This window comes from Rattus norvegicus, chromosome 15 (assembly GCF_021556685.1).
Source record: "Rattus norvegicus strain SHRSP/BbbUtx chromosome 15, alternate assembly SHRSP_T2T, whole genome shotgun sequence".
Classification (NCBI taxonomy): Eukaryota; Metazoa; Chordata; class Mammalia; order Rodentia; family Muridae; genus Rattus; species Rattus norvegicus.
This window is the reverse complement of record NC_141548.1, coordinates 20,254,633-20,281,699: the sequence shown is the minus strand read 5'-3', so window position 1 is coordinate 20,281,699 and position 27,067 is coordinate 20,254,633. Positions and strand designations below refer to the sequence as shown.

Genomic DNA, 27,067 nt, shown 5'->3' with positions numbered 1-27,067 from the left:
AGGGGGCAAGAGAAGAAAGAGAAAGAAAGAACAAAGAGAGAGAGAGGAGAGGAGAGAGAGAGAGAGAGAGGAGAGAGAGAGAGAGAGAGAGAGAGGGAGAAGGGGGCAAGCAGCCCCTTTTATTGTCAGCTTGCCTGGCTGTTGCCAGGTAACTGTGGGGCGGAGCATACCTGGCTGTTGCCAGGTAACTGGGGGGGGGTGGAACTTAGAATACCAACAAACAGCTGTGTTCCTGTTTCAAGTCCTGAAGGCTTCTTTTTTTTTTCTTTCTTTCTTTTTTTAAAATTAGGAATGTTTTGGCTTTTCTTGACTCTGCTCATTCCTATTGATTTTAGAACAATCTCCTTATGTCCCTTGAAAAGTGCTGTTGAAACTATGACCCCAAATTATCCGGAGTCTGATTTCAGTGCTTTCCTGAGCACCAGATTCTGGCTGCATCTGGTAACCAGGCACAGCCCTTTGTTAGAAATCGAGTCACACCTCGGGGATTCGAGATCTGCATGGCTACTTGACGTGGAACTCACAATCATGAAAAGATGTTAGTATAGACTATTGAAGACCACGGGGATGTTTCTTTTCGGCCCAGTGGGTGGTCTTTCCTCTTGACCTGATCTCTTGAACTAAGTTGCATTGTTGGGTACACATTGTTCTATCCTGAGCTGAGCTCCCCTTGGAGGACCGTTTCCATCAGGAGCTCTTTTTCATGGTGCAGAGAAGGAAGTCAGGACGCTGGCCCTCTCGCCTCCCCTCTGCATCCGCTGGTACCCTATATGCTCTCTTCTTTTATTCATGCTTTCATTCAAGTCTCAGCTTTAATCTATCTGTTGCTAGCATTAAAATCCCAGGGGTTTGGGGGTTTGGTTCCGTCTGCTTCTCCAGGCTGATATTGTGGAAATTAGCCGTCATTTTCCAACGATGGTACCTGGAGAGTTTAAGTTTGGGGAGGACTCTCCCGGGGCTTCCTCAAAGTCAAACTCCTGTCCCTCTGACTCACAGTTCTCCCTGACCGAGTGCTGGACTCCACTGACATCTGCCACAGCATGGGCAGATTAGGGGATGCTGAGAATACAGCTTAGGGGATACCGTGCCCACTGTGCAAGTGTAAGGACCAGAGTTTGGATCCCCAGAACTCACATTAAAAACAAACACACCGAAAATATGGGACAGAGTAGCATTTGTCTATAATTCCATCACTCCTGTGACTAGATGGGAGGTGGAGACAGAATTCTCAGAAGCTTGCGACTGGTTTACACAGCAGGGAATGGTAGAAGACTGTATCTACCAGAACAAGGTGAATACTCTGAAGGACCACTAGTTGAGGCTGTCCTCTGGCACACACACACACACACACACACACACACACACACACACCACACGAATTCTGAAGTAGTCTTTCTGGGATCATACGTTACAGATTGATACAGTGACTTGTCCTGTCTGGGGTTTTGATTTTGTTTTTTCTTCTTCCTCCTGTATGAGACAGCATCTTGCTATGCACCTCCATTTAGACTTAAAGGAACGTTCTCCTTGAAGAAAGGAGCCAGAGTGAATCATATCAGGACTTCTATGCAATATTTTGAATCATTTGAGAAGGTTTTCTTTTTTTGGGGGGAGGGGCTTAAAATGCTAGTGTGTCATAGGTTTCTGAATATTTAGGGTTCGAACTTTCCACATTCCACAGTCTTCATATTTAATTCTACCTCCTGTATCAGTAGCTTAGTGGCTTCCACACAAATTTTGTGTTCAGACACGCACAAGTTCAGGTCATGACAATATTACGGACTAGCTATATGACTTAGCAAGTTATTCAGTCTATCAAAACCTCAATTTTTTGGGGCTGGGGATTTAGCTCAGTGGTAGAGCGCTTACCTAGGAAGCGCAAGGCCCTGGGTTCGGTCCCCAGCTCCGGAAAAAAAGAACCAAAAAAAAAGAAAAAAAAACCCTCAATTTTTTTTTCCTCATCTGTAAAGTGGGACTAGTAATGGTATCCACCCCACAGACTTGTTGAAAGTCTCGGGGCGCTAACTCAAGACGAAGCCCTCTGAGCATGAGATGAGGCAGGCAGGAACAGCTAATTAATATTTGCCTGTTCTAGGCCACTGGAAAGTGGAAGAGAGAAGGATCTGTAGCCTGAGAGAGCTGAGAGTGACCCAGATCAATACACATTCTACAGTGAGTTAGTTCTCTGTGTGCACATAGGGGAGTGAGGAAACGGAAGGGGCGGGGAGGCGGTGTCATCTGAACTGCAAACGGAGCGGAGGATTCAGTGGCTGGCCCTCAGGTACCATGCAGATGTCCTGGGAGCTGGACCATGCAGGTGCTTTACCAGATTACAAAGTTAAAGTCATCAGGCTGGCATCTGGGCACGCGTGGAATCTTTTGTGTTGCATTTTTCTCTTCCAGCACTTCCTTGCTGAACACTGCCTTCATGGAGTTCTGTAATAAAGCAACCTCCGGGGCTGGGGACTTAGCTCAGTGGTAGAGCGCTTACCTAGGAAGCGCAAGGCCCTGGGTTCGGTCCCCAGCTCCGAAAAAAAAACCAAAAAAAAAAAAAAAAAAAGCAACCTCCACTATTTTCTTAAGTACAAGCAGACTCTGCCTTACCGTTCCTTAGTTTTCTTGCTGGGATCAAATACAAGGTCAGGAGCGAGAGACCAGATCTTTTTGGGTTCAGACGCTGTCTTAGAGAACCTGACCCTAAGATTAAACCTAAGCTAACTAACAGGACCGTACCTAGCTCCAGTTTCCAGGCTACCCCAGCAACGAGACCCGCGCCTCCACGTCATTCCCCCAACAAACCCAGCGTCTAGCACCAGTTAGTTTCCAGGTTATTCCCCAACAAATCTACATCTCCAGGTTACAGGCCCGCCCCTGACACGTCACTTCCTAACAACCACCAATCAGGAGGAAAGCAGAAGTTAAGTTTATGGTTTGGCTCCCGGCGCCAGCCAATTATTTTAAAGGCCATAATGGCCCCCCAATCAGATGTGTGCCAGATTGGACACCCCTTCTTGTCTCTATAAATGCTTACCTAAACTAGGCTCAGGGCTCCCTCGCCTTCCCAGTCCTGCTGTGTCAGGGCTGGCAGGGGGCCCAAGCTGGAGTTTGTAATAACACATCCTAATGGACATCCTAATGAGATCACATCGGAGTCGGCTCCTTGGTGGTCTTTTGGGGTTCACAGACATTTCCTGGGGAAAAGCATGAAGCAGGGATATGAGCAGCTGATCACCCTGCATCTGCAGCCTCAAAGCGCAGGGACACGAATGCCAGTCCTCTCTCATCTCCTTTTTATTCCGTCTGGAAACGCAGATCATTGAACGGTGTCACCCATAATCATTTCACCACCCGATCTAGAGACTTCTTTAAAGACATGCCCAGAGGGCTGTTTCCTAAGTGATTATAGATCCTGTCAAATTGAGAACAATATTAATCTTCACAAACTCTAAGTTTTTAAGGACAACTAGTGAGTCTTGGGCCCACAAGACGGCTCAGCACTCATGGTGATTGCTGCCAAACCTGATAATCTAAATTCTAATCTCAGGACCCCTACGATAGAAGGAAAGAACTCTTTAAAGTGTCCTATGACTTCTATACACATCCCATGGTGTTACCTACACACACACACACACACACACACACACACACACACACACACACACAAAGGCACACACTCATTCAATCAAACCAAACAGAGTCGCTCGTCACGTTTGATGAATTACTAAGTGTAAAATGAATGCTTTGACTCCTAGTTCCACTGTGAATTAGATTTGGAGTCTATCAGGTGATCTCTGTGATGTGGTGTGTGGAGCAATCACGAGACTACATGGTTCGATGCCTAGATCTGCAGAACAAACAAGCATTATTAATCAGTAGCCACTGTAGGTAACAATCATCGCAGACCGATGTGCAGCCAAGTCTAGGACATTTCTACAGACTTGTAATGGAAACAGAGCCCACATTCTGCGGAAGCTCCTGCCAGAGGAGGGCTTTCAAAACTCTGTCCTGGGGTGAGATCTGACTGTTGATAAACAGATTCTGTTTCTCAGGAAATAAGGAAGCTCTGAGAACTGCTCCCTGCCCACCAGCTCCTGATGCAATGGCAGTGTTCAGAAGTGTCACAGACTCTGGAGAATTGGAGTGGGGTGGAGAGGTTTTGGGGGGGGTTCCTTCACTTCTTCCTACATCCTTGTCTTTAGTGCAAGACTGGGGCTAATTCAGGCTTCTCTCTTGTCACCCATCACCTAAAGAGTCACAAAGCAGGTGACTTGGCTCTGGGATTAATTATGTCTGCATAATAAAACTGTGAGGGGGAAAAGACTCTCAGCTCTTGGGAGGCCTGAGCCCCCAGGGTATGAATTAAAGAAGACGTGGGGGAGGACTATCTACCCATTTTTAAGTTTGTTTTTGTTTTGTTTTTACATGCTAGGGATCAATGCTTGGTACTTTGTTTGGTTTTAGGTTTGTTTTTTGTTTTTTGGTTTTTTTTTTTGTTTTTTTTTTTTTTTGTTTTTTTTTTTTTTGTTTTCTTCTTCTTCTGAGACTCACTGTACAGCCCTGTTTGGCCTGGAATTCATAGAGATCCACCTGCCACTGTCTCTCTAGAGCTGAGATTAAAGATATCTGCCAACAAACCTGTCAGTCTCAGTTTTATATCACTGAAGAGAGTCACTCTGTCACCGACCTATATCCCAACCTAATTTTAAAGTACTGAAGAGAAATTTAAGATACTTAAAAAACGACCGTCTTCAAGCACACACAGTAAAGGTTATGAAAGACTTCCAGGCTGGGTCTTCTGGGATGTTCATTGATCATTGATATCATTGCTTAATTAGATCCAAAAATCACCCCTGAGCATCTGTTTGATAAACACCAAGGTTGCAAGGCCCCAGCAAATGGCCTGTGGGGAAGCTGAGGGTGGCTCTTTTGGTTCCTTGCCTTTCTATCCTGAAGCGATTGGTGAACAGGTAGGATGGAAAGGTGCAAATGCGGTTCTGTTGGGAGAAAGGAGGCAACAGAAAATTGCCTAAGACACAGAGCTTTCTGTGGGTAGGTGACTTGTTAAACAGGCTGTGGAAAGAGTCCCGCAGTGAGTCAGATCTAGCCATTCGGGCCTGAGTGATCAGCTAGCCAACAACTGGCATGCAGAAAAGCCGGTCTGAGCCAAGAACCTTGTCCCAGATTTGGGGATAAATTCCAGAAGCTTGATGTAGAAAAACTCTGCAGATAGGAGTTTGCTTCTTGTTCATTCTTAGAATCTACTTGCTCCAGGGCCTGGTGGGGCATGCCGGGTGGCTGTTTCTATAAAGCATATGAGAGGTTCAAAGTCCTTCTCCCCGAGCGTGAACCAAAGGCACAAGTACCCATCGGGCTCTCAGAGGCCCAGCCGAACCATCCTCCCACAAAGAGTGCTCAGAGGCGGGCACCAGGGAGCAGACATTGCCTTGTGCTGGGTGAAGCTACAGTTCAGGGGCACTGTTTTGTTTAACTGAGCACCTACTGTGTGTCTGGCACTACTGACCCCCTAAAAGATTCAAGCAGGATCTTGGCCCTGAGAGCTTAGGATTCTTGAGAAATTTTAAAGCAAGCCTTGGCTACTGGTGGGGATGAAGATGGTGATGGTTAGGGGGCGAGGGCTAGGAAACTTTCTGAAAACTATATTGTCCTTTCTTCCTTTGTAAGGCCAAGCAAAGCACAGTGTGGCCTGGCCGGTCTTCCTGTTCCCAAGTCTCAGTTAAGATGTCATTTCAGGAAGCCCTCCTTAAATCCCACAGCTCACACTGTGCTGCAAACTTCTCCTGTCAAAACACCTAGTCACCCTTTTTACAAATATGTACTGTGCACCCACAGGCTACATAGCGATGAGCAAAAAGGATCCAGCCCTATACTCATAGCACAGGTCTTCCTGCAGCCCCAGGTCCTAGCTCCTTTGTCTCCACCTCCGGATGTTTCTGAACCCTGTCTCCAATTGGATTGAGTTTTGGGTTTTCTTTGGATTTCCCAAGCGCCCCTAAGCTCTCAGGGCCAAGACCCTGCTTGAATCTTTTCGGTGCGAGAGACTCAGTAGTGCCAGGCACACAGTAGATGCTCAATAAACGGAACAGCGCCCCATGAACTGTGGCTTCCCCTGGCAGAGTAGCAATGCCTGCTCCCCAATGCCCTCCCTTGAGCACTCTTCAGTGGGAGGGTTGATTCGGCTCGGCCTCTGAGAATCCAATGGATGCTCCTGCCTTAGGTTCGCGGTTGTTAGAGACCCGCTGCTGGGGACCGATACCCACTGTACTTCCGGGTTTGATGTTTTGAGCCAAACAAATCCGGGCTGCAGAGACGACGCCTGAAGCGGGTTGGGCTGGTTTTTCTGTCGGAGGGCGCAAGCGAGTGCGTTGCGCCTTTAAGGAGTCAAACTAAGCCTATCGTGGAGAGCGAGAGTGCGCAGGTGCGGGGACCTGGGACTGGAGGGCGGCGATCCGGCAGCAGGACCTCGGCCACTGAGGTAGGTCTGGTGAGCGAGGTGGAAGGGAAGGCGACGGTGGCTACGTTCTTAGAGGGATGGCAGCCTCCCATTCCCACGACCTGACCACCCGCCCCCCACTTTCCGAGTCCCTTCTTCACCCCAGCATCGCAAGGGTGAATGCAGATGAGTCCGAGATACAAACCTCCCTTCCTAGTCCGTTTTCCCGCTCTCTCTTAAGGTGCGGGGAAAGGCCTGAGCCGTCCTCAAGCCGGGTCTCCCCACTGTCTGGCTGCATGCTAGCATCCTTAAGCCCAGGGATAAAGTGAGGGCGCAGCGGATTCTGCATCCTATTTCTCTTCCTCCTCCGGATCCTCCGCGCTTGCAGCAGCCGCGGCGCCTTTCTACTAGTGCCAGGGTGGATTCAGTCCCGCACTCTCCCCAACCCCCTACTTCCTACACAGCCCTAGAGTAGGGCTACAACTCGCTCTCCTGGTATCAGGGAATTTCGGCACCCCTTTGAGGATTTGTAGCCTCGTTGGTTTTAAAAACCAAACAAACACAAAAAAACATGTCAAAGCTCGAAGACCTCGTTTTTTGGAGTTTGGGAAAACTAGGCAGGCACGAGGTAAATCTGTGGCTGGTGGAAACGGGTAGCTGAAGAGGAAGAAGTTCGTGTCCTTTGAGATCGGGTCAAAAGAGGCTCTGCAGTGGGAAGTCTGCAAGCAGCTGTGTGGAAGGAGTTCCGAATGTCAGGGCAAGAGTGCTTGGGATCTGACGAAGAGGTGGGAAGGGGGAAGGGGAAAACTAGCTTTTTGAAAGAGAGCTCAGAAAAGCAGGTAGACTCAGCAGTGAAGTCGTGTAAGCAGCTGCTTCTCGTGTTTTTAATGTACTTATCTCATTAAGGTGAGTATTATTCCTACCATTACCTTAACAGTCTTCGGGCATATCAGCCTTGCTAAGAGGTGGTCTCCTGGCTAGGTGATTGACAAACCCAGTTGGATCAACTCTTAAAGACCACGCATTTACCGGGAGGAAATACTTTCTTTTTCTGGGCTTCAACGAAGACCACCAGCCTCTAGCTTCCTCCTTTGAATGCGGCACTTGAAATGTTAAAGGGCAATTGTGACGCTTCCTTTTCTTAAAAAAAAAAAAAAGAAAGAAAAATGAGTTGCTAGGGAGACCAGAGGTGGAACCCAAAACTCATGGTGGGAGGGGCGGGGCCATTCTCCAAGCCTGTCTGGCTATCTAATACTTTCAAATGACTTAGTTTCGTGTCATCTTCCCTACCATGATTAGACATCTGTATTTCCCCTAGGATTTCTCTCCTTCCGCTAATACCCCTTTCAGCTGCCTTAGTAGCAGGTCCCAGCTTTTGGTGGACTAGGGATGCTAGTCTAACCACTTTGACAGCCAGAACTAGTTTTATCATCCCTGGGGCTTTCTGATCACCTTAGAGATGCAGGTTGTGAAATGCTAGCTTCAGGACAGAGCGCGTGATTTATCTCCTTGTCCACAGACCTGGGGAGAGGCCACATCCACACAGTGGGGCACCATCAATCCGCTGTGTGGGCAGGGGATTTGTATTTTGAGCTAGGTGCTAGGTGGTTAACGAAAGGAAGTAGAGAAGTCCCGCTCAGCTGGGACCTTGAAGGCAACCATTGCTTCACTTCCTGCTCAGAAATCCCTTGTGGCTGGCTGCCCCTAGCTGATAGTGAAAGAAAATGTAATTCTAATGGCTAACATAAAGTAAGTACTGACTGCCTGGGTCTGGCCTAAGGTACTTAAAGAACATCATTGAGTTACCACCCTGATAGTACCTCAAGGTGAGGGTCTGGTTGATACAGTTCTTAAGGGACTGATTTGAGACTTCTAGAAATGGCCCTTCCCAAGACACACTGAGTTTGACCTCGGAGCATCTCTGAGCCACTTTTTACTTAGTTTTAAGGACTTCCTTTCTTTAAACTTTTTATTAATGTACATGGGTGGTTTGTCGGCATGTGCGTCTGTATATTATGGGTATGCCCTGCACCTGTGGAAGTTGGACGAGGGTCTAAGATCCCTTGGAACACAAGTTACAGATGTTTGTGGGCCACCATGTAGGTGCTGGGAATTGAACCTGGGTTCTTTGCCAGAGCAGCCAGTGCTCTTAACTACTGAGCCAGGTTCATCCCCTATGGCTAACTTCGTATTAATAAATACTTATAATATAGAGAATAGAAATTTGGCTCCTGTGTTTTTGGTACCAGTTAATTTTTCTAAAAATTCACCTTAATGGGCTGGGAGTAAGAGAGGTAGTGTTTAGAGCACTTGCCTGGGATGTGATAGGCCCTGGGTTTAATCCCTGGCATACCTAAGCAAATTATGGTTCTCTGGTCATCAGGAAATCGTTAGTACTCCCCAGGACAGACAGACAGACACCCCTCCCTCCATGGAAGCCAACAGATAAATTGGTTTGTAAAGTAATAGTAGGCTCATGATTTCTGAACCCTATAACACTAAACTCTGTCCCTGCTGCCCAGCAGGATCACAAGGAGAAAGGCTCCTGCTATGTGGTAGCATAATGGCTTTTGTTCATACATAGAAGAGTTCCCCCACAGTGATAGACTTGGGCCCATATCTCCGCTCTGCTTGCTATGGCCCTGGGCAAGTTACCTACCCTCTGAGCTTCAGCTTTTAGTGACTGTTCCTACATTAGAGGAGCCAGGTGTGTGGGTCACCATGTTGGGAAGAGATTGTTTTGGCCACTACTTGGGATCAAAGGAGCTATATTTAATCACAAATGAGTGGCTCGAATCCTCTACTTGAAAGTGAATTTGGGCCAAGCAGAAGCAAACATTTTTTTTTTTTAAACTCAAGCCTCTGAAGTTTTGTAAACTCTAACCCATCTCCTGAGTTTGCATTGAGAGCAAGCAGCCGATTGGCTTTCCCTTTCTTGAGCTGTTAAAACTGGTGGGCTGTGAGCTCTGTGGGGATCTGTGTAGAGAGAGTGAGTATAGACACACAGATTGTGCAACTGGAAATACTTATGCAGCGTCATGCAAGGAGACCTGTCTTAGAGATGGCCTTGGTTTGAGGGATGGGTTGCAGGCACAGGTCTGTCTTGGGGGAAGAAGTTAGAAAGGCACAGGTCTGTCTTGGGGGAAGAAGTTAGAAGCAAGGATCATTTTTTGGGTTTGGGGGAGGGGGACTGAGCAGCTGAGAGAATCTTCTATACCATTTCTTAGATGTTTTGGTGACTAGATCAGTTATTGTGCTGTGAGTTCAAAAAAAAGGCGGGAGATGTCACCTTTAAAACTAAGTGTTTGCAATATGCTGAGAAGCAAGTTCTGCAAATTGTATTTTCTCCCCAGGGTGTAGGGGTGTGGGTGCTCAAACTAGGGCCTTGCACATGTTAGGCAAGTACTCTATTATTGAGTGTACATGCCCACCCTTTTTAAAAAATTGAAAGTTAATTTAAAAGTTAATTATGTGTGTATTTGTGCATATCTGATATGTACCTCGTGGCACACACAGGAAGAATTGGTTCCTTTCTTCCATTTTATGGGTCCCAGGGATTGAGCTCAGGTTGTCAGAGTTCAGTGTCAGGCACTTCCCAACTGAATGATCTTACCAACACGAGCATGTGCATACACACACACACACACACACACACACACACACACACACACACACACCCCACACACACACATACACATACACACATCACACATACATACACACACACCACACACACACATACACACATACACACACACACACACCACACACACACACACACACACACACACAGGTGTACCACACTACCACCACCATCAGCTTTTCTTTTTAATTTTGAGATGCTGGCTGGCTGGCTGAAACTGACCTTGAATGTTTCCTGTGCTGGCAGGCCTGGCCTTGGTGAATCTCCTGTTCTAGTTGCAACTCTGTTGCAGCTAGGATTACAGGCTCGTACTGCAAGGCCGGTGGAAAATGTGCTACTTTTTAATTTCTCTGAAATTGCATTTAGTTGGAATACAAATTGACAAGATGTTGAATTTGGGTACTTTAAGATATACATTGTTATACATTTCGCCGCTCTAGGACCTGTAAGAGGCCATAGTAGAACTTTATTTTTGTGACCCTGTCGGGACAGAAACACTTTCTGGGTTTTTTTTGGAGCTGAGGACCGAACCCAGGGCCTTGTGCTTGCTAGGCAAGCACTCTACAACTGAGCTTAATCCCCAACCCCACTTTCTGGGTTTTTAAGAATAATAACAATTAGCCACATGATGTTATTTTAAAAATGATTTTGAATTAAATTTAAACCATGACTCAGTTCTTCATGTTTCAAATATGGCCAGCAGCTGTGTGAGGCAAGCCTTCATGGAAAGTTCCAAATGGCAACACTGTATAACTCAGTGAGACCTTAAGAAAGCTGCCTGTTGGTGGCCTTAAGTTCTCTTGCTAAATTGTCTAAGCACCAAGAAACGGAATGCACAGAGGTTACATCACTGTGAGGTAGGAGCATCAAAAATCTTCTTACACTTGTTTGGCTCTGCCCGTGGCTTTTTCCTCTGTTAAATTTTGTGTACACTTAGAGCCACATGTGGGCTGGACTCCAGTGTAAATCAGTGGTCAAGTTCTTGCCTAGCTTCTGTAAGTTTCTGAATATTTAGACTACCCAGCCTGGGGGCAGATGCTCTGTGACCCATATATCCTGCTTGGGCAGGAGATGGGGTTCACTTGCTAAAGTGTTTGTGTGAAACTCTGGTGGTGAAGGCAGGGAGGATGAGCAGTTCAAAGTCATCCTTTGCTACACATAGCAAGCTCCAGGCCAGCTTGAGTTATATGAGAGAACCAACTAACCAACCAGCAAGGGTTTTAAAAACAGTTCTGTGCCAAGGATCTCCTCCGTTGCCAGCTGACTCTGAGGGAGATTCTGATTTGGAGCCAGGCTTTAAGAGTCTGCAAACTGTAAATTTAGAACCCTTGACAATGGAAGACATCATTTCTGGGTAACTCCTGTGCCTGATTCCAAATTACTTACTGAGTTTCTATGGTGATAAGATGGGCAGAAGGCACAGCCAGGATAAATTCGTCTCTCAGGAGATGTCAATTTTGTTTTGTTCTGAGACCTTTCTGCTTATCATAGTTTGTGAGTGACATGGATAGGTGAAGACCAGGGATGTTGAAGGCAGGACCGCCAACATTGCTCATCTGGTACCCATTGTCACTTGCTGTGGAAACGTGACATGGACCTGCTTTTCATGACCCGAAAGTGCTTCTTGACCTTGGGCGTGGTTGTCTGTTCAAAGAAGAGCAGGAGGCTGTCAGGACCCACGTGGGTCTGGGAGTTGTTGCTCCTCTGGCTGAATGGACTGTGTTGACTGGTTCTCTGGTACTGCAGGGGAGGGGACAGTGCTGAAAGGGGTAAGCTGAGGTTCCTAACTGCTGCAGGCTGGGGTCCTCCTCTTGTTAAGTGATTACCTAGAGTAGCAGTAGCCTTTGCCAGAGAGTTTTCCAGAAGCTTTGGTCTAGAAAGTTTTCCTTGCCATGTAGAGTCCAGGTTTTACACACTTGAGGACTGGACAGTAAGGATGCTAACCCCTGAGTGAGAATGGCAGCACAGACCCTCTCCTTATAGCCCAAGCATCTGCACAGTCGGGTGGCACGCGGCTGAGGTAAAGGTGTGGTGTATGGCAGGGCTGCCTGAGTACTGGGACAGTAGGCCGATCTTTCCTGCTGTGCAGAGGAGGCCTCTAATATCTGCCAGTTACCTCTCTGGACCTTTTGCGTCATGTCACCTCCACAGTAAGGTTCTGTGATGTTAAATTCAAAATTCAAGGCAGAGATTTGAACCCAGGTTATGAAGTGCAAACCTGGCTGTTGGGGAAGCAGACAGAGTGCGATGCTCACAGACATGACGTAGAGATGAGCCACGGTTTAAAGGGCCAGAAGGACCGTGTGCCCAAGCCCTAGACACGCGGAAGGAACCGCTGTGTCCAACGCTTATAGACTAGTCTAGGAAAGCGATACTGGGCAGGTGGTTAGTGGTAGAGAAAATGACTCCTGAGGGTTGGCAGGCTTCAAGCAAGCTCCTGGTAGTCTCGTACCTGGTGCTGAAGGCCCTTGTGAACCAAGGAGCAGAGGAGAAGAAAACGGTGTGACCCTGTGGGTCTCACCTGTCCCACTGACCTGCACCCTCTAGCAGACTGTTCTGACAGGAAGTTGACACTAACTGGGCAACCCTAGGGACTCCTAACTCCTCCACAAGAGACCGTCTGGTGGCCACAGCAGCTTTTTCTTCTTGGTCTGAGAAGTGGTTGTATTTTGACTTTTTAGCATAGTGTTTGGAATTTACTAGGTGCCCACCAAGGGCAAGGCACAGTGGGTCTTAAGTGCTCGTGACAAATAAAAGGTATGATATGGCTCATTTAAAAGCTCTCGGGGAGGGAAAATGAGCGAGATGATCTGGGGGTGCCGAGGAATCCCTAGCTGAGGTCCTAACTTTGCTCTCCCAGAAGGAGCTGTAAAGGAGACGAGGTGTGTAACCTGACCTGCAGGTATAGAGCGGTGTCTGTGCAGAAAAAGAGAAAGCCAGTGCAGACGGCCTCCAGAGGACTAGGACATTAGTTGGTCTCATATCTTAGTCCCCCAAAGGGTCCAGCTTGGAGATGGGCGCTAAAAGTTCTCATAAAACAAGAAACTCCTCATGAATGGATTCACAACCATGCAGTGTTAGCTTCCAGTCTGTCAATCCTCCTGTGGGTGTCTACCCTGGGGGCTGGGCAAGCTCTGTGATTTGTTCTTCTGTGTCTACCCGGCCGTAGCTATCTGTAAATGTCGCACAGGTGGGAGACTGTAAAATCACTACTCTTAACAGAGAGAGGCAGGATTTCCTGAAGTCAGGGCATGTTTGAGAGCCTCCTGACTGATGTGCTGAGATAGGCAAGGTCTGAGTTTTAAGATGTATCAGCAGTTAAAGAGAAGGGGACAGAGACTGGGAAATTAGAGGATTGAAGGACCCTTGAGAAGTAAAACTATGTGGTATTTTGTGGCCAGGGCGGGGGGGGGGGGGTGTGGGGGTGGGGAGAGCCTCATTATCATCACTATGGTAACCAGATGTAAAATGGGTAGGCCCTTCATGCCGCTAACAGTATAAGGAACTTTATTCTTTGTCCTAGGAATTAGCACAGTGTTGTAATTAAGATACAAACTTAGTGTTTGTTACTCCATTTGTGTGTTTGTTTGAGACAGGGTCTCAAGTATCCCAAGCTGGCCTCAAACTTACAATGTTGCTGAAGATGACCTTGTGTTTTCTACCTTCCTGGCTGTGATTCCATGTGGGAATGGCCATGCCCACTTTATAGAGGACAGGAGATGGAACCCAGAACTTTGTGTGTGCTGAGCTGTGTACAACCTAGCCCCCTTATTTATGCAAAAAGATTAAGTTTACTATGTAAGAGTGCATGGGTTCCCAGTGGCAAATCCCTGTTCACTGCATTTTGATATTTTTAATCAGCGTACAAAGTAACAAGTTTCTTTGGTGGTTGAGAACATCCTTTGTTTAGATTAATCTCCCTTTCTCTTCCTTATCTCCCTCAGGGTTGTGCTCTTTCACCTACAGAGTTTTCTTCCCACCTTTGTATCACATGCGCTTTGTTTCTGTACCTCCTGCCCTTTCCTCTTTGACCTCTGTGGTTTCATAACATCCCCACACATATCCCTTACCGAATACACATAGATAAGGCCTAGAAGCTAGGATCTGTATGTGAGAAAGACTGTGAGGTCTTTGATACTGCCTTCTTGATCCTGGTTCTTAATGTAGTATTTTTCCAGTGCTATCCACTAACTGTGAAATTTTGAGTGTGATTTTATCTTGTGTCTGTCTGTCTTTCTTTTTTTACTCTTTCCTTCCCTTTTTCTTAACTTTTTGCTTCCTTCCTTTCTTCTGTCTTTTTTCTCATCCTTTTTTCTCTTTCCTTCTTTATTCTCTCTCTCTCTCTCTCTCTCCCTCCCCCCCTCCCTCTCTCCCTCCCTTTCCTGCCTGCCTACCAGCTTCCTTCCTTCCTTCCTTCCTTCCTTCCTTCCTTCCTTCCTTCCTTCCTTCCTTCTCTTCCTTCCCTTCCTTCCCTTCCTTCCCTCTCTTCCTCCCTCCCTCCCTCCCTCCCTCCCTCCCTCCCTTTCTTTCTTAACAAGAATCTCTTTTTGAAGCTCAGGCTGACCTTGAACGTGAATTTCCTGCTTCAGCCTTCTAAATGCTATGGGGTTCCAGGCCCGCACCAGCCTGGTATTCATTGGTTTTAGGTTGCTAAGACTCCTGGGGAGGAGATTTTGGCTAGAAAGAGGGTGGAGAGCTCACCAAGTTCCCGGTTTAGGCTTTCTGCCCCAAACCTTGACACTTTATTTTGACATTGCCCTTTTCTATGTGAAGCTGGCTTTGTTCCTGTAGTCAGAACTACTGTTGACTAGCCATATCCCCTTTGCCAAAGATAAACCCCTTTAAACTCCCGGTTCTTTGAGAGCAGGCTTGGACCACAGGAGAGTGTTTGCGGGTGCTCAGTTTCCATTCCAGGTCTCTACTATAGCACACGTGGGGCTATTTTGATTCCCCTTTAGCTCCATAGAAAATCCTTGCTGACTCGAGGCTTTCTCTGGCACTTGACCTTCAGGGAGGATGAAAGCTTGTTGTGTGCTCCAGGGTCTGAGGGACCACATGAGGAGCTGGTTAAGTGGCTTAGGGTTTCTGTTTTAAACAGATGGAGAGACTGGTTTGGGTTCCAGTGGTGTCTTAATTTAAACATGATTTCAAGGAGATAGTGATCTTAGACCATCACAACTTACTTCTTGGCTTAAGAGTGTGATGTTTCTCATACGCTGGCCCTTGCTTCTTCGACAGAGTTTTGAAAGCTGTGCCACAGATGCACAAGACTCCTTCATCCAGCTGAGTTCCTGGTTAATGTGTCTTACCTAGTCCTGCCTCGGCCTGTTGCAGCTCAGGGTTGCCGGGTGGCAAGACGTTCTTGTTCTTTCTGGTCTTCTGCCCATGGACATAGCCCAGCGAGCTGAGCTATCTTGTCCACGGTGTCACTAGGGTAGCAGAATCAGGGAACAGCCTTATCTCCACTGGTTCTTGGACGAGAATCTCCAGTTGCAAGGGTTTTATGAACCCTTTCCTTAGCCCTTTTCTAACCACAAAAGAGACAGGAAATTATAGTTTAACCCAGGCTGTGTGGATGCAGGGTGGAAAGTCCTTACCAGTGTCTATCTTAGACACTGGAACTTGAACCTTAAAGACTGAAGTTCTTATGGGTGTGTACTTAACCCCTGCACTGTCACACAGGTCGGGACCCTGCCTCACAGGACTGAGTATTGCCTTACCTTAATGTGGGCCTTCAGGTTATGTGCCTCTGAATGGAGATGGATTTTCATCTTAACAGTACTTGAATGTGTATTTCTTTACTCATATTTATTTGCTCTCTCTTCCTCTCCCTCTCCCTCCCCCCTCCCCCCTCCCCCTCTCCCTGTCTCCCTTTTCCTGTCTCCCTCTCCCTCTCTCCCTCTCTCGTTTAGTGATAATGAGAATAGTCTGTATTTTCACCATCCAGCATGTTAGTCACAAGCCACACGTGGCTCCTGTGCGTGATGCATGGCTAATGCAGCCAAGGGACCAATTTTTAATATTTGTGTGTTGTGTGTCTGTGTGTGTCTATGTGTGTGTGTATGTGTGCATGTGTGTGTGTCTATGTGTGTGCATGTGTGTGTGCATGTGTGTGTGTGTCTGTGTGTGTGTCTATGTGTGTGCATGTGTGTGTGCATGTGTGTGTGTGTGCATGTGTGTGTATGTCTATGTGTGTGTGTCTATGTGTGTGTATGTCTATGTGTGTGTGTCTGTGTGTGTGCATGTGTGTGTGTATGTGTGTGTGTCTCTGTGTGTCTATGTGTGTGCATGTGTGTGTGTGCATGTGTGTGTATGTCTATGTGTGTGTCTCTGTGTGTCTATGTGTGTGTATGTGTGCATGTGTGAGCATGTGTGTGTGTCTGTGTGTGTGTGTCTATGTGTGTGCATGTGTGTGTGCATGTGTGTGTATGTCTGTGTGTGTGTGTGTGTGTGTGTGTGTGTCTGTGTGTCTGTGTGTGTGTGTAGATGAGATGAGGTCAGTGTCAGGGGTCTTTCTCCCTTCTACCTGCTTCCCTACACTACGTTTGCAAGGGTGTGCTCCCATTCCTTCCTGTAGGTAAGAGAGATCCAAACTCAGGTTGGATCCATACCTGTGTTCCATGCACTTTACTGCCTGAGCCATCTCCCCGGCCCTTAAGTTTTAATTCTAATTAACGTAAATCGAAATAGTCACATCTATGTAGTAGCTTCTGAAGTAGACAGTTCAGGAGAGCTCCTTGCATTTGAGGAGGTTATATTGTATTTGTGAGGGAATGGGGGGAAATTTGTATGCAGGTGCATGGTGCCAGTTCAGGAAGCATAAGTGAGTGCCCATTAGAAATCTCTCTTTCCTCCACTTCTTCCTCACCCGGTTTCCCTTCCCAGGGCCGGCCATTATCTCAGAACCATTGTGTAGACATGAAAAGCGTATTGTTTGTGTTCTTTCTCATCGTCTTTTGATGCACGAGTCTTATTTTACCTACTGCCTGCCTGCCTGCCTGCCTGCCTGCCTGCCTGTCTACCTATACAGCTCAGTCTACTTGACCTCCCACATCTTCCTACTTTGGCTTTTTGAGTGATGGAATTACAGATGTGTATCAACAAGTCTGACTGTTCTACTTTTCTTTCTTCCTTCCTTCCTTTCTTTTTTAAATTAACTGTGTACCTTATTGTCCGTTACCTGTTTGGACAAATGAAACTGCTTCATTATTTTAAAATGTATTTATGTTTATGTGTATGAGAGTTTTGCTGGCATGTATGTGTGTGACTCATGTGTGTACCTGCCACCTGTGGGGGACAGCAGAGGGGATCTGATCCAGTGGAACTTGAGTTACAGTTTCAGCCTCTGCATGGGTGCTGGGAACTGAACCCAGGTCCTCTGCAAAGCAGCCAGTGCTATTAAACACTGAGCATTTCTCCAGCCCCAGATAAATGTAATTCTGAGAGAGAGAGAGAGAGAGAGAGAGAGAGAGAGAGAGAGAGAGAGAGAGAGAGAGAGAGAGAGAACGAACCACGCTATCTTGGAAATCATTGCATAGACCAGGCTGGCTTCTAACAGAGATCTGCCTGCCTTGTCTCCCAAGCACTGGGATCAAAGGCGTGGGCCACGATGCCTGGTTGTAGTCCCCTTTATTTTAATATCCAATAATTTTAACTTGTATTTATTTAATAGCTCTATATAATCTTAAAAAAATTTAAAGCTATGCCAACGCTTACTTACTAGAACCCATGTAAGTGGACATTTTGGTTCCTTCCTGTCTTGCATTATAATATATTGTAATAAATTACTTTGTACAAATATTAGATAGATAGATAGACAGATTAGATAGATAGATAGACAGATTAGATAGATAGATAGATAGATAGATAGATCGATCGATAGATAGATAGATAGATAGATAGATAGAAAATAAGGGTGAGTGCCTAAAAGAAAAGGGGTGTTGTTAGGTCGAGGGAAGGCACATTTTTACGTTGCCACAGGTTTTGACAAGTTGCCATCCCATGGATTTTGTTGATGGGTGTGTAAGCTGGTACAGGGTTTGAGAGCATCCGTGTCTGTCTACACAGCCTCACCACATGGTCTAGGGTGCATTTTTACTGAGTGAGTGTTTGCTGCTGACAGGTGAGAGCCTGAACCCAAGGACTTAGTTTACCTGTGTCTTATTATCAATGAGGCTAGCATCTTTTCAGGGGTTTAAGAGCTGTTTCTCTTTCCTTCCAGGGAGTTCTCCAGGTCACTTACTTTCCTAGTGGTTCTAGGCCTGCAGGGGCTTTTCCTGCTCTAAGGAGGGTGCCTGCTGCAAGATGCCTCTTGGCAACTTTTGACCTTGTTTATGGGTTCTCTGCAAGTGGACTTTAAAAGGTGATTTCGTGCGTCAACCTACTACTCTCGTAATACCGATAGATTATTTTAACGTGTTTCGTTATGGCCTCTGTAGGTGTGTGTGTCTTAGAATGGCCTACTCCATGGGAGACACTTTCAGAATTATTGTGATTTTTTTTTTTTCCTAGATGTTTCCTGGTTTGTTTCTCATGTTTAATGTTAACTTGTCTGGTGTGCTTCTGGGTCCTGTGGCCTAACTTCCCCTCCCCTCTCCTCACACTTTGGAGCTTGTGGCTGCCCCCTTCTGTTCCTCTAAGCCTTATTTGTGAGCGTTTAGACCTCTGTTCACTGGCTAGTCCACTACCAGGATTGCCTCCTTCACCCATGGTTCTCTCTCTTTCATTCCTTTTGGAAGGTAGCATTTAGATGAGCCCTAGTTTAAATAAGGAAGGACAACTCTAGGTCCTTATGTGAGGTTATTCATTAAGCTCGGTGCTACACCCTTCCTGTTCCCATCCGTGCCTCTCCATGCTGGTGGTGGTCAATCCGCGTGCCTGACCTATCACCGCTTTCACCTTAGACCCTTTTAGCCCTTCCAGGCTCAAGCAGTTATCTAGATGCCCTGCCCTCTGCACTTTACCTAGTTGGGGAGGTGGCCTGAACCAGAGGTGAGCTATAAAGCCACAGGATAGGCATATTTCCTGGGTATTGAGAGAGCTCTCTGTTCTGCCGCAGCCAGATCCGGCTGGCTGCCAGCACACCCAAACGTATTATATTCCCTATGATGGTTTAGTGCTTTGTTTTTTTTTAATTCCCGCGATCACAGAACCTCATTTTCAGCTCCCGCCAAAGCCAGCAACGTCGGGAATCTACTCCTTGGATAGTAAGTGTGAATTTTTAGTATATTAGAGTATCTAAAACAGGAGTGGCCTTCTCAAGGCTGGGCCCTCTGAGCTCCTGTCCAACTCTGCGAGCCGCCTGTGCTTAGTGACTAAGTACTGGGGGAATGGTGTTCAGAACTCCCGGATACAGTCTAAACTCCAGGATACCGCAAAGACCGCCTGGGATCTCTGATAGAAAGTGTGTCTAGAAGGCAAGGCCACAGTGTTCTATTGGGGAATGTGTCATTGGAACCCACCCTAGAGGAAGGGAGTTGTTTATCTGTTAGCTAGGAGAACAGGATCACGGGGGACAGAGCAGGAGGCCGTGGGGGCAGGTAAGAGTCAGGAAGCTGGTTTGTTGGGGTATAAGCAGACATGGGGTGAGTTGATAGTGGGAGGTTGAGTTAGGACCGTATGGGGTGGCTTAAAGTTTTATCTGGTAGGTGTTAAACTCAGACTGCACAGCTGGATCCTTGCCATGAACTGAGATGAGTCTTCCAGGAGTTGATGTTGGAAGAGTGCCCGATGTGTCCTAACAGCATCAGGAGAAGGAGGGGATGACTCCATGCTACAACCCAGGGAGCAAGTCTGACTTGGACAATTCTGTATTTGATGTGGATTGCTCTTCCTGTCAATATCCCCACTAAATACTGAACCAAACTGGCCTATTCAGTTACTTGTTAGGGGCCTTCCCAGTGTGACTTCCAATGCTGTGTGCTCCTGTGTGGGTGTGACTGCCAATGCTGTGTGTTCCTGTGTGGGTGTGACTGCCAATGCTGTGTGTTCCTGTGTGGGTGTGACTGCCAATGCTGTGTGTTCCTGTGTGGGTGTGACTGCCAATGCTGTATGTTCCTGTGTGGGTGTGACTCCCAATGCTGTGTGTTCCTGTGTGGGTGTGACTCCCAATGTGTGTTCCTGTGTGGGTGTGACTCCCAATGCTGTATGTTCCTGTGGGTATGCTAATCTACCTAGTAAATACCTAATATCTTATGGCTATTGAGTGCTTGATAGACAGTTATTGTAATTGAGAAGTGAAATTTGGATTCTACTAAATTAGTAAATTACTTAAATCTGTGTTACTGAACATTGAACCTAGGAATTCATGCATGTTAAACAAGCACTTTGCCATAGAACTATATCCCCAGAAGTTATTTAAACTTAGATGGCAGATTTCCATAGACTCAAACAGGTTGACCTGAGTGCTAGTATCATTTCACCATTATGTTTCTGATGTGTTAAACAAACATGAAGACTAGAAGGTATGTTGGCACTGAGGAGGCTGGCTGGCTGGGGGGACTGTCAGCAGAAACTGTCAAGTCAGGAGAAACAGGAAGAGTTATATCAGAGGCATAGCTTAGTGTCATGGGACTAAGTCAGACAGGCATTAGAAAAATCTAGAAGGAAATCCTGTCAAGTATGTTGATACTTATAATTTCCTGTGAGAGAGAGTGGTAGAGAATGGCTGTGAGGAAAGAGAGCAACCCAAGGCTGTCTGAGCTGTAGCTCTTCAGGGATACATTTAAGAATCAGTTTCTCTTTTCAGAAATTAGTTCAGGAGCCTGTGGAGATGCAACATTATTGACCAGTGCGGACTCCGCACTCAGATTTTAAGAACGTAGTAATTTTCTCTTCCTATATTCTTTTCTTTATAGTGTTTTAACTGAACATTCTCCCTACAGTGGGACTTGAACCTGTTCCACCACTGAGCCATGTCCCCAGCTCCTAAAAACCAAAAACCATCAAGTTTATTTTGAGAGAAGATCTTGCTAAGTTACCCAGGCTGGTCTGGAACTTAGTATTTAGTTTAGGAAGTCCTTCAACAAATGACCCTCTAGCCTTGCTTCCCAAGGAGCTGGGATTACAGATCTGTGCCATGAGGTCTAGCTAAAATCTGTATTTTTTAGGGCTAGAGAGATGGCTCAGCACTTAAGAGCACTTACTTTTTTTTTTTTTTTTTTTTTAAAGATTTATTTATTTCATGTACATGAGTACACTATTGCTGTCTTCAGACTTACAGATGGTTGTGAGCCACCATGTGGTTGCTGGGAATTGAACTCAGGACCTCTGGAAGAGCAATCAGTGCTCTTAACCTCTGAGCCATCTCTCCAGCCCCAAGAGCACTTACTTAATTGCCCTTGCAGAAGACCAGGGTTCAGTTCCCAGCACTCTCATAGTGGCTCATGATCGTCTCTAATTCCAGCTCCAGGGGATCAACTGCCCTCTTCTGGCCTTACCGAACACTGCATCCACGTGGTACATAGGCGTACATGCAGGCAAAACACCCATATACACAGAATAAAAATAACAGGTTCCCCTAACCCCCTGCTTTTTGAGACAGGGTTTCTCTGTAGCCCTGGCTGTCCTGGTATTTTTCTAGTGGTAAACTTTATGGAGAGAATTTCCACATTGCCTAACTAGAGAGATACAGCAGCACTGAGTAGTTTTAAAAACACGCCAGCAGGAATAAGGAATGAACAAGATTGCAAAGGTTGTTAGCATGCATGGAAACGGTTCTGTGGAAGTTTAGTGGGTATCTTGTGAGGTCGCTGAACTGGGAAGATGCCCAGTAATCGATGCCCAGTGCGTGTGTGCTCCGGAAAGCACCAGGTGGGAGAGCAGAGATGTGAAGTAGGAAGGCGCTCAGGGTCGAGTGAGAATTGGAGGCACGCTGCTTACCACCCAGGCCCCACGATAGGCTTGCTTCCCGTCTCATCGTGGTATGGGAGAGAGCGTGGGAAGAGAGATGCTAATCAGGGCATGGGGTTGGCACAGGAGAGTGAGACTGCATGGAGACTGTTCTTTTAGCTCTGTGACTACGCTCGTTACCATAACTGGCCACAATTACTGTCTTTTGTTGTAGAAAGACATTGTCTTTTATAGACAGACCAAGACTTTCGTTTGTCAGATTTGATGGACTCCAGGTGAATGTCAGGGTATCCAGCCTCTGACAGTGTTACTCTGACAATGACACTGTTACTACAAATGTGTGGGCTGTAGCCGAGAATATCCTGGGACTCGTGGGGCAGGTTGGACATGTCTGGAAGGCAGGAGTCAGTGAAAGTGTTTCTATTTTCTGTTTACTCTTACGTACTGCTTTAAACCCTGAGGTCTGTCATTGCTCAAGATCCTTGGCATTCAAAGTCGGGGACATTAGACAGTTCTGAAATGCCATGCCTGATTTCTAATCGCAGACTACACTTGACTTCTCTTATGCAGGGTTTATCTGGATCTATTGTCTGCTGGATCTCCTGTCAGACCTCTATCTAGTTCCTCCCCACTCTTGTTTATAATGATAAAGGCCCTGAACACAGAGCTTGTGTCTTAACTTGTGGCAGCGGAGGCTGAGTGTGGACTCTGTTCTGGGGTATGGCACTGTGTGACTCTCCCTGCTGATGACAAGAGTGGCCAACTCTTCTTCCTTTCCTCCCCCTCTATTTTGCTTTTTTTTTTTTTTTTTTTTTTTTGGTTTGTACAGAGAATAAATCCCCAATTAGCTGATTACATTGAAATTCAAGGAAAACCAAAAAGGCTTATATTGAGGCAGAGCCATGACCACCTCCTGTCCTGTGCACTGAGCATGGTTACCTCCCTTCTCCCTGCTGGGGCCCTACTTTATACCATAGATTAGTGAAAAGACCAGCAAACATTATTGGGATCAGGGGCCTGTCAGGTGCCACTTAAGTGCTTCTGAGGAACTGTACAAGGACATGAGATTTATGGGGGATTTATAGGAATAGTTAGATCCTATTCTTTGATTGCCTTTGATTAACTCTAGAAATGTTAATCAGATTAGGGAAGGGTAGACAAGGTGAGGAGGGTGGGGGGTCTCAGAGCAGATGTGTAGAAGAGCTGGGGGCTGGAATGGCCTGGTGTCCAGTGCTCCTCCATCTTGTGACTGCCCTGCTATCCAGCAACTCACACACCACGACCTCAGAGCCACACACTACCTAGTTAGCATTTTCCTTTGTTTTCTCCCTGCATCGGGGATTAAATTACTATTTTTTTTCTTAAATTTATTCTTAAAATTAAGATATGTACCTAGGATAATTTAAAAGTATCATTAAGACCCAAGGAATGGTTCGGGCCCTTACTGCCACATGTGATTATGGAAATTTGAACTCTTGAACCCACACAATGGAGAAAACAGACTTCTATAAATTGTTCTCTGATCTCTGAATGTATTTTGTAGCATGCCTCTGCCTCATGACACAATTACATGCTACACACACACACACACACACACACACACACACACACACACACACACTATTAAGATAAATGATAGGCAGACTGGAGAAATAGCTCAGCAGTTCGGTCACTGGCTGCTTTGCCCGAAGACCCAGGTTCAATTCCCAGTGCCCACATGGCAGCTCACAACTGTCTGTAACTCCAAGGTCTGATGCCCTCACATATACATCCATATAGGTAAAACACCAATGCATATAACAAAATGTCAGTTAAAAAACAAAGACAGGTACATATACACTGTTAAAATAAATGCTGGAAACAATGTTACTGGCTAACTAAATACTAGGAGTTCCCAGGCACAGAGATCCCTCAGAGCTGTTCTCTGGCCTTGACAGGATTTGACTATGGAGGTAAGTTGCTTAGTAAGCATTAGCATTACCCAAAGCTGTGTGCTACTGAAGCCTGGCTTAAACCACCAAGCACTGTCCTACATATGGGGCCGTAGTCTGGAAAGTTCCAGGTAACACCTTGATGTGTTTTCATTTTTTGGTCATTGGTAGTCTCTGTGCTCGAGGTTTTGTCTTTTCTGTCTTTAGTGTACCCCCAGGCCCAAGGAAGTCTTTTAAAAAGTCCTAGCAGGATAGGGGAGCCACCTCCCAAAGGAAATCTAGCCATCCTCTGTAGGTAAACGATATTGCGGAGATGGGAAATACCGTCTGTTCTTTGTCTAAATCAGTGGTTCTCAACCTTCCTAATGCTTTGACCCTTTAACACAGTTCCTCATGTGATGACCCCAAACATAAAATAATTTTGTTGATACTTCATAACTGTAATCCTGCTACTGTGAGGAGTTATAAAATAAGCATCAGATATGCAAGGTATCTGTTACGTGACCCCTGTGAAAGGGTCATTTGACCATAAAAGGGTTGCGACCCCAGGTTGAGAACCACTAGGGAATATGGCAGTCAGGAAGCATAGTTTATTCAGTTAGGGCCTGGCTTTGTTTGACCTTGTCTTCGGGAGGGTGTACGGATTCTCTGGGGAAGCCCAAACCTTGTTAAGTTGATCCTGGCCACACAAGAGTTCCTTCTCCGAAGGTTGGTCCTGGTAGAATTTCTCTCAACAGCGTGATATCTCCAGCAGACACCGGCAGAGGAAAAGTTTTTTTCTTTCTGTTTGCCTACCATCTCCAGTGTCAGAACTTGTGATGAACATGACCTTGGGCATTAAATGTTCTTATTTCTAGACTGAAGGGACTTTGTGTAATTAACCTCCCAGCTCGGGAGTCTGAATCACAGTGGTTCTTGGCACGTTCTAAGGACATCCTGTGATCTGGAAGACTTATCTAAAGCTAAGCTCTAGTTTCCATCAGTTCCCGTGAGACCCACAACCTGCAGCCCGCAGATTTATACACATCTGCTCTGAGCTACACCTCTCTCCCCAGCCCCTGGACCTCCAAGGGGGTTTGTAATTACTTATTTCCTGGGGAAGTTTCAGTCTTTTGTAGCATCCTAGGGAATGATTTTCCTTCCCTAAAACATATTACACAGGATTAATCCCATCTGGTAACCTTGCTTTTCTTCAGTCTGTTCGTACTTTGTGTTTGCCTTGTGCTATTCCAGACACTAAGAAGGTATATACATTCCTGTTCAGCAGGCCAGTGACTAAAGCATGCTGGGAAAACTGCTTCTGGTGACTAAGCAGCTCAGAAGACAGTCCCATGAGCAGACCAGGGTTATGTCCGCTCTGCTACAGTGCTTCACCTGTGTGATGCCTATAACTCCTCTTTCATTTGGTTATGTTTTTAAATTTTAAGTACATGGGTGTTTTGCCCGCATGTATGTATGTGCACAAGTCCCCACCTGATGCCTGAGGAAGGTAGAAGGAGGCGTCAGGTCCTCAGGAACCAGAGTTATAGGCGGTTGTAAGCTCCATTGTGGGTACCGAGAGCCCAAGTCAGCAACTGCCCCTAACCACTGAGACATCTCTCCAACCCTGCCAGGCCTGCCAGGGTTACATAATGAGTTTCAAGCCAGTCTAGGTTACATAGTGAGACCTGTCCCAATCAATTAATCAGTAAGAATAGATTTCAGATCTATAGAAAACTTGAAGGGATAATACATCATAGTTATCATTTTATATACGTTACTTTCTCCTGAACTTTTTTTTTTTTTTTTGGGTTCTTTTTTTTTGGAGCTGGGGACCGAACCCAGGGCCTTGCGCTTCCTAGGTAAGCGCTCTACCACTGAGCTAAATCCCCAGCCCCTCTCCTGAACTTTTAGAAGTGAGTAGTGGATACCAGTCTGTATAGCGCCCCGCTGCCACCATCCCTCCCCATCCCCCCACACACCTCAAAGCCTGATCCCTCTCCCCTACACACACACACACACACACACACACACACACACACACACACACACACACACACACACACCTCCAAGCCTGAGCAGGCTTCTCCGGGGCACGACAGCTTGCATTGTCCACAGCTATTTTGTTGAATGTCAAGAACAGTAGCACTGTATGTGTGCCACTATTTTCTGGTACCCACTGGGTGCTTGGATTGCTCCAGTCATCCTGCGGTGTGCCCTGCAATGTTGATTTTCACTGTTTGCAAGGTCCTCCCAAGTCTGCCCGGTCGTAACTCCCCACTACGGTTTGTTTTCCAGGCACCTGTCTCCTGACTCAGGATCCTTTCCTTTCCGATTCTTCCTCTTTTCCCCTGGGGTGGTTTCAATACTCTCGCCCTCTCTTCATCCTCTGCAGGTGTCGACAGGCCTCAAGGAGCAGGATGGATCTCGATGTGGTTAACATGTTTGTGATTGCGGGTGGGACCCTGGCCATTCCGATCCTGGCCTTCGTAGCTTCTTTCCTCCTTTGGCCCTCGGCGCTGATAAGAATCTATTATTGGTAAGTCAGCTGGATGATGGAGGTTTGTAAAGTGTCACAATATTGTCATCCCCAGTCTGTCCTGACCATTGTTGTGTGTATGGGTGTTTGCTTTTGACTATGTCTGTGCCTGGCACCCACAGAAGCCAGAAAAGGGTTTTGGGTGCCCTGATATTGGAATTATAGCTACTTATGAGCTGCCATGTTCATAGTCCTTTGAGACAGCAATGAGTGCTGCTAACCACTAAGCCTTCTTCCAGCTTCTCTTCTGAGTTTTGAATACGTTCTTGAACTGGCAGCCTCTTCAAAGCAGATAGACTATTTCAAGTTTCCGATAGCATGTTTGCCTTGAGGGTCACACAGACTCCCAAAGCTCTGAGAAAGGCTGCTGTGATGTCACTGAGATATGAATCAGAAGCACTGGGAAGCCTCGGTGGCAGGAGCATGTATGACAGACTGTTCTCGAAATTTACTCTAGAACTGTTAGGTGTTTTACTCTCTTGTTTGCGTTTTGGCACAGGGTCTTAGTATGTAGGTGTGGTTAGCCTAGAAATCTGTGTAGAACAGGCTGGCCTGGATCTCACAGATCTGCATGCGTCTGCCTTGGAAGAGCTGGGATTGAAGGCGTACTCCACTACAGTTATTCGGAGATGAGATCTCATAGCTGGGGCTTGCCTCACTGTGAAGAGGAGTCC

At 46.4% G+C, this 27,067-nt stretch overlaps 1 protein-coding gene across 14 annotated transcripts in view; it reads left to right on the top strand.

The window, feature by feature from the left end:
• Window positions 1–6,432: 6,432 nt before the first annotated feature.
• Window positions 6,433–27,067, top strand: part of Abhd6 (abhydrolase domain containing 6, acylglycerol lipase) — a 47,541-nt gene continuing 26,906 nt past the window's right edge. For 6 of the 14 annotated variants that reach the window (XR_015637957.1, XR_015637956.1, XM_087585541.1 and 3 more), the window contains exons 1-2: window positions 6,433–6,493; window positions 26,250–26,393. Coding sequence is in view for 6 of the 14 variants with exons in the window: in XM_087585538.1 (XP_087441664.1) it covers window positions 26,275–26,393 (119 nt within the window). In the remaining 8 variants the exon portion in view is untranslated. 14 annotated transcript variants of the gene reach the window in all.